The following is an 8039-nucleotide window of genomic DNA, read 5'->3' on the forward strand; positions in this document are numbered from 1 at the left end:
GTGGGGGAATCCTTTCAGAATGGCTTACTATTCTCTACACTTTCTCTGTGTTACACCTCTTGCTAATATTAAGTATACAAACTTAGTCATACCTTTTAGTTATGCTATTAACTAGCAATCTTGCAGCAAAGGTATAAGAAATCATACAGAAATTAGGTATCTGAGACTCAAAATTCCCTTGGATTTCTCCCGGGATGTTTGAAGTTGCTCCCGCTCTCACTGCCCACCTGCAGGAACACACGTCCTGGGTTCACAGAGCAGGTATTTGCTGAGCGGCAGGTGTGAGGAGGACAAGAGTGCATCTCCTGTGTTCCTTTCCCAACAGGAGCAGGATTCACCTCCAGGACACTGTGCCCTTCCCAGAGCTGCCTACTGGAAGGAGGGAACATGGGATATGTACAGGAAGGGGGGCTGCTGCTTTGTTCCCTGGGAATCAGGTCCAAGGCCTGGGAAGACACGGAGCACTCTCATTCCCAAAGCCAAGAAGACACAGGAATCTCCAGGTCTTCTGAAGCAACTTCTCTGTTAGTTGCATGTCTGGGATTTGACAAACAGAATTAGAACCCTTACTACTAGTGATTGTACATCTAAATCTATCAGAGTTTATACATCATCACACATGAATCCAAATGAACAGTTAAGAACACTTTTATTTCATTGGCTTGCCTGATTCAAAAGGGCTATAAATGTGCTTTAGAAATATACATAATCTTCTTAGTTTCCAAAATCATCAGTCAGCCAGCAGGAAATGCATCTATGAGGTTAGGCAAATGGAGACACTCCAGACCCTCCCACATACTGAGCTGCTCCCTGGGAAGACAAGCCATGTGGTAGGAGGACCAATTCCCCACGACCCATTGGAGAGGTCCTCATGCCAAGTGCACACATGTAGAAAGAATAGCCTTTGCAAGCCATTGTCTGTCCAAGGTGTACAATTAGAGGAGATGGAAAAGAAACCAGATCTCAACCCCTTCTCTTCTCCTCCTCCTCCTTTCCCTCCTCCTATCAGGCTTTTCATCATTTGCTAGGAAGGGTCACTATAACATCTAGGTTGTCTGCACGATGGACACGGTGAACATGCTCACAGGGATATAGAAGGGCTCCTTGTCCTCAGGCTTTCTTCCAGTCTAAGAAGGACTTCATTATCTGTGACTCCAATAAAGAGGACAGAAATGCGCAGGTAGACAAAGGATGAACATCAGCCCATTTCATCAGATAATCCATTAAAAACTAGACATCCTTCTAACAGAGGTGCTGCAGCATTCAGTGTCTTTCTGAGACCACAAGCTCAAGCAAATTCTTTTCTTCCTCTTCAAGACTTTCAACTTTGAGGGAATTGTGGTTTTTCATGCACTTGAAAGACAGCCTGTGCCAAGGTCTATCTACTATTTATCTTGCAAGATGATGGTTCCATATCACAGTTAGAACACTGACGTAGAAGTGACCCAGAAACATTTGCTGTACTTTACAGATCAATGTCACCCTTTGTGAAGGCAGAAAATCTCTGACCATGCCTCAGGATGCATGGGCTCTGATGATGAACTGTACATTTGGAAACAGAATGTTTTCTGCTTGAGTGAGGGGACACAGACTGGAAAGCCATTGACTCCTAGATCCTTTCAAGTGATCCATATTCTTTTCACTGATGACATTAACCACAGAGCAGGAACTTCTTTGCATTTTCTTTCAGTTTAGGGTTTCCTACAATTAAGATGACAGAGTGTATAGATGGGTAGATGCCAGCCACAAAGGTGCAGGACTCAAAGAGGAAGCTTCCAAACTGCAATGTTTGAAAAAAGAACAAAAGGACCATCGTGTAGTGGAAGAAATAGAGGAATAGGAAGGACAAGATGGACAGCATTGCCCTGATGGGGGCGCCCCAGCGGGCATCCCTGGTTCCCTTAAAAATGCTTCTCATCTGCTGGACATGCCTCCCCAGGGAGAAGATCAAGAGCAGAACAGCAATGAAGAAGACAGTTAATGGCACTGTAACATGAAAAATCAAAATGGGAAGTGGTGCAATGTCTATTCTCTGGGTTTGAGTTTCATTTTTGGAGAAAAAGTCAACAACTAATTTTTTGGTAATAGTCCACGCCTGTTTTTTGAAGATGCCGGCAGTGACAGATGCATACAGCATAGATCCCAGGATCGGCCAGGACACCAACTTGGAAATCTTCATCTTCATCCAGAAGAACAGTGGGTGCGGGATGGTGGCGATCTTGGCACAGTAGAAAACACCAAGCCACGTGGCCAACCAAAGCCCCCAAATATTAAAAACTATGAAAATTATATTAAGCTTAGAAAATACCTCCTGTTTCATGAAGGAGAGAAGAGGCAGATGTGCAAGGAAGATGAACACCTGCAGAGTAATCCTTGAAGTGATCAGGCAGGAAATGAGCAGATCCAGAGGAGCCATTTGTCTCTGCCTGATGAAGTCCACCGCATTCACCACCACAATGAAGCCACTGGTGAAGACCGCAATAAGAAACTTTGCCGCTACTATAAGAAAATGGACAATGAACTGATGTGTCAGCATGTTGCAGGGAGGAAAATCAGCCACTTCTTTAAAGATGTATAGATGTTCAGACAGTTTCTGTCACTTGCTCTCTCTAATCTTCAGCTAGAGTAGGACCGCTTTGAGGAGCAAGATTCTAATCATGAAGGCAATGGAGTAGGAAGGTCTTGTGTATTTGCTTTTATCACTGCTGTCTCAATTTAGTTCAGAGACATTCAAATAAGAACAAGATATTCCAGCAATAATTTGCTTCTTGCTGATGGCTTTTGCATTTTCTAGTTCTTCTTACCTTTCATAGTCCCCATAAGCAAATAGAGGAATTGAATACCTTCAGATGACGTCAGAGAGTCTTCTCAGCTGGAGAACCAGCCAGAGCTCCTCAACCTTCATCTCCACCGTGAGTAAGTAGCTCTGCCACAGCTGGAATTCCACTTCATGTTATCAAAGTATTCTTTAAAAAACACTTTTTAAAAAATGATCACTTCTGCTGTCATTATATCCCATGGGCAGCAATGAAAGACTACTACCTATTTATTCTCTAATGTACAAAGGCTGAGAAAATCAGGACATCCTAAAGTTTAAAGTAGTTATATAATAAATATATAGGATACAACGCAAGATATCACTCAATTAAAAAGTAAGGCTATAAGGGTTACATGTATGTGTCCACACTGCATCCAAACCCCAGTGTGACCTCAAATGAGGGCAGTTATTGTGGGGAGATATATAGATTTACCAAGTTTGTTATTTTAACGTTCAAACTGTTTCAATGCTCATGTCGTATATGTTCTCATAAAGTGCAGAGTCAGAAGGGATCCTTGGGACAGTAAAAGACCCAGGCCCTTTTTAGAGGGTGGAAAATGTACACTCTGTGTGGCTATGAGCACAAAACAATTTCTATGCAGATTTCCAGTCTGAGGCTAATAGAGTTACACTTGTATCTGTGTAAGCTACTGCCTCCCCTTGAATTTCCCTTCTAATAGGTAATGTCTCCTAATACACTGCTCTGTAAAATTCCTCTCTAGCTCACAGGACTGATCCCCTAGCCACAAGCCCAATATCCAGTCAATCAACTGTCAACCCTCAGGGGTGAGATAGGACCCCAATCAATCAACTACCAACCCTCAGGGTGAGATAGGACCCCAATCAATCAACTATCAACCCTCAGGGTGAGATAGGACCCCTACCCCATAAAACTGGACTACTGTCCCAGATTTGGTGGTGTCCCAGCTCTGAGCACCCCACTCCTTCCTTGGAATGGCTTCATAATGCTTTCTGCAATACCTACAAGAAGTTGTCTTTGTACGGCCCTTCCCTGACTCCACTTCTACATCCCATGTCAGAGGGAGAGACTGACCCAGGGAGGGTGCGTCTGCTGACCACTGACCCCAGCCCCACCAGACCTAAGATAGAAGCTCTCAGACTTAGACTTCGCAGGTGATGTAACCACTTTTAGTCACGGCAGACTGTGGAGAGCTCCTGGGTCAGGCACTGAAGGACTCAGGTCACCCTGGAGAGTGCACAGCTTTGGGGCTCCCCTCTGAAACACAAAGGGCTATCCCTCCAGGTCCCTCTTCAGGAAGGGGCTGCCTCCCAGACTAAACTGTTTCAAAGCCCTCTCTGGAAGCCAGGCTGACTGCAGCACAGCACTAACCTCCTGGGGCACATGGTGTGTCCACAGGGCTGGACAGCACAGGACATGTCCCGGCTTCAGAACCGGTGAAGTCCATGCCAGCCTTGTGCTGTTTCATCTGTCACCTCATGGCAGGCCAGGGAGTTACCAGGACGTAGGATCTCCTTGGCTCAGGGCTCTGGTCCCAGGGCCGGGATGCATCTGCTTCCCAGTAGCCAGTGAGAGATGGCAAGAGTACACCTTTGTCTGCTCCGTGCCTGGTCCTCTTCTCCAGAAGTTCATCATGGACCCTGCTCTGATGACTCACCCCACTGTAAACACCCCCAGATGTTCCCCTCTAAACAGCACAGGGGTTTAAGTTTCTTCCTTTTCATTCCCCATAGCGAGAATGAACTTTAACACAGGTACCTAGGGGACACTCCAGCCCTGTCCACACCACAGTCATCGCCAAGAACCCTGTTTGAGTAAGTGAGGGGAGATAGACACAGGGAAGCCATTGACTCTTAGATCCTTTCAACTGATAGAAATCCTTCTCACTGGTCACACTGACCCCAGAACAGGAACTTCTTTGCATTTTCGTTCAGCTTAGGATTTCCTACAATTAAGATGACAGTGTATAGTTAGGAGCCACACATCAAGGTGCAAAACGCAGAGACTAAGCTTCCATACTGAAATATTTGAAAAATTTTCAGAAAGACCACAGTGTAGCATGAGAAGTAGAGGATTAGGAAGTACAGGATGGACAGCATTACCCTGATGGAGGCGCCCCTGCAGAGGTTCCGGGTTCCCATAGTAATGCTTCTCACTTGCTGGGCATGTCTCCCCAGGGAGAAAATCAAGAGCAGAACAGTGATGAGAAAGATAATTAATGCCAGTGTGATATGAATTTGAATAAAGTGAAAAAGGCATAATATCTAGTCCCTTGATTTTAGTTGTATTATTGGAGGAAAAAGTTAACCATGGGTTTCTGGGTAATTGTCTATGTATAGATACCAGTAGTGATGGATACACGCAATATAGACCCAAGTATCAGCCATGACACCAACTTCAAAATCCTCATCTTCAGCCAGGGAAACAGTGGGTGTGGGGTGGTGGAGATCTTGGTGTAGTAAAAAATATCAAGCCATGTGGCCAGCCAAAGCCCCCAGTCATTTACAAACAAGAACATTATATAATACTCAGCAAGTACCAAGTGCTTCATGACTGAGAGAAGAAGCTGGTGCACAGGAGGATGTGCAAATGAAGACAAATCCTCTAAGTCACCAGGCAGGAAATGAGCAGATCCAAAGAGGTCGTTTGTCTCTGCTTGATGAAGTCCATCACCACCATGATGAAGCCGTTTACAAAGACCCCAGTAAGAAATTGTGTCTCTGCTATAAGAAAACACATAATGAGCTGCTGCCTTAGCAGGTTGGGAGGAGGGATACATCTTAAAAGATGTATAGATGTTCAGACACCTTCAACTATTTTATACTCTCTGATTTTCTTCATCTATATCAGAACCCCTTTTAGGAGTAAGATTCTGATCAGGAAGCAATGGAATAGGAAGGCAGTGTACATTTTTTTGCATGACTGCTTTCCAAAATAAGTGCTGAGACATTCAAATAAGAAATAGATAGCCCAGCAATAATTTGCTTCTTGCTGGTGGCTTTTGCATTGTCTAGCTCTTCTTAGCTTTCCTGGTCCCCATAAGCAAATAGTGGAACTGGATACCTTCAAATGATTGCTGACAGTCTTCTCAGCTGGAGAACCATCCAGAGCTCCTCAACCTTCATCCCTGCCATGAGTAACTAGTAGAATCAAGCTGGGGTTCTCTTTCATGTTGTCAACATATTCTTTAAAAAACACTTTTTAGAAAAACATCACTTCTGTTATCATTATGTCTCAGGGCCAGAAATATAAGAATCTTACATAGTACTTCTCTGATATGTACAAGCTGCGGAAATCAGGACCTCCTAAAATTTGAAGCAGTTATACAGTAAAATATACAGGTTATCACACAAATATCACTGAATACAAATTAAGGCCATATGGGTTACATGTATGTGTAAACACTGGATCAAAATACCAGTGTGATACTGAATGTGTGAATCACTTAGCACTTGTCACCTCTGGGGCCTTTGGGATAGCAGGGAGTCACATATACATGGCCACAGAAATTTGAAGTTTGGCTCCGCATGCACAGAGAACAGCCACACAATGTTTTTGAAAAGACAAAAGCAAGCTTCTTTTGAAAGCACAGCAGGCATGAGCATAATCTAATAATATATTACCACATAATGAAGCAGGGGACAGCACCAAAAATGAAGGGGAATCTTCTAGGGAAGAATCTTGCATGAGATAGAGTAGAGTCTTCAGCAGGCAGGAGAGAAAAGACTGTGCCTCGCCCATTTCTTAGTTCCACATGTACTGTGTTCAGACAAAATTGAATTCTTGCCAGCAGGCCTCTGTTGCTGCAATGACCATTCCCAGACTTGGTTATACTCTGGCAGAGGTCAGCCCGTGGGTGTTAGCGGTTGTCTCTATATACCCTCTTCTCAGGAGACCGTTAACCTCCCTGCAGAAAGGCAAGCAGCCAAGGTTACTTCAGGGAACACTCACATTCCAGATGACTCCCATCCCCTAAAACTCTTCCCTGACATACTATAGCGGTTGAAAGTTTTTCCTTGTTATTTTTCCAAAAGGATGAGTATTTTATGACATAAGCTTACAGTTATAGGAGAAAAGTAAATATAAAATGATATGTGCTTCAATTCACAGCCATAGCAGTCTGATTATGAAAATATTAAATTAGCATTGATTATTATGTATCCTATGTTACATTTTATTCTAAATCATTTTATCTTACCCTCAACTTACTAACTTGTATCTTTCATTGCTGATTTTGTTGCTATTGTTGTTGTTGGTGGTGGTGGTGATGGCAGTGGTGGTGGCTTGATTATTTTTCATTTATTTGCAGTACTGGAGACTGAACCCAGAACTTTGCATTGAACTACATTCCTAGCACTTTTCATTTTTGAGACAAAGTATCACTGAGTTGGCTAGACTGAGCTTAAACTTGTGATTTTCCTGCCTAAGTCTCTGAGTAGCTGAGATTACTGGCATTCATCACCACACCTGACCGTGGGGGCATCTTGAGTTGGATAATTCTTTCTTGGAGGAATGTTGTACATGTAGGATTCTACTACATCCTTGGTCTGTGCTTATTGAATGCCATTAGCTCATTGCTCTCCCAGGTTGTGAAAACCAAAAATGTTTCCAGACATCAGTGAGTGTCTTGGATGGTACAATCACCCTGACTGAGAACCACAGTCCTAGCAAAGGTGAAAAAATATAATTTCTGTCCCGAAGTCATTCCAAGGCTAAAGATGCAGTGAGTCACTTGTATAATGTGACACAAAACAACATGAGTTGTCAATAACAAATGTTGGCGAGGCTGTGGAGAAATAGGAACCCTTCTCCACTGCTGGTGGAAATGCAGACCGGTGAAACCACTGTGGAAATCAGTTTGGAGATTCCTCAGAAAACTAGGTCTAGAGGTCCCATTCAATCCAGCTATTCCCCTGCTGGGTATTTTCCCAGAAGATCTAAAAACATATCACAGCGATATATGTGCACCTATGTTCATAGCAGCACAATTTATAATTGCTAAATTGTGGAAGCAAACCAAATGTCCATCCACCGAGGATTGGATAAGAAAATTGTGGTACTTTTATATCATGGAATATTACTCAGCTATAAAGAAAGATAAACTCTAGGCCTTTATAGGTAAATGGTCACAACTAGACACCATACTCATAAGTGAAATAAATCAGACCTGCATGTGCAAGCACCACATTATTTCACTAGTGTAAAACCTGAAAGAGTTAATTTAAACTAGGAGGTATGATA

At 43.3% G+C, this 8039-nt stretch overlaps 1 protein-coding gene and 1 pseudogene across 1 annotated transcript; both read right to left on the bottom strand.

Annotated features, from left to right (window-relative positions):
* Window positions 1-1651: 1651 nt before the first annotated feature.
* On the bottom strand, window positions 1652-2536 carry LOC102026769 (taste receptor type 2 member 1-like). The gene has a single exon (XM_013505870.1). The coding sequence runs from the start codon at window positions 2534-2536 to the stop codon at window positions 1652-1654; it is 885 nt and encodes a 294-aa protein (XP_013361324.1).
* A 2145-nt stretch (window positions 2537-4681) lies between these two features.
* Window positions 4682-8039, bottom strand: part of LOC106146919 — a 7036-nt pseudogene continuing 3678 nt past the window's right edge.

This window comes from Chinchilla lanigera, unplaced genomic scaffold (genome assembly GCF_000276665.1).
Source record: "Chinchilla lanigera isolate Chin_1 unplaced genomic scaffold, ChiLan1.0 scaffold00103, whole genome shotgun sequence".
Lineage (NCBI taxonomy): Eukaryota > Metazoa > Chordata > Mammalia > Rodentia > Chinchillidae > Chinchilla > Chinchilla lanigera.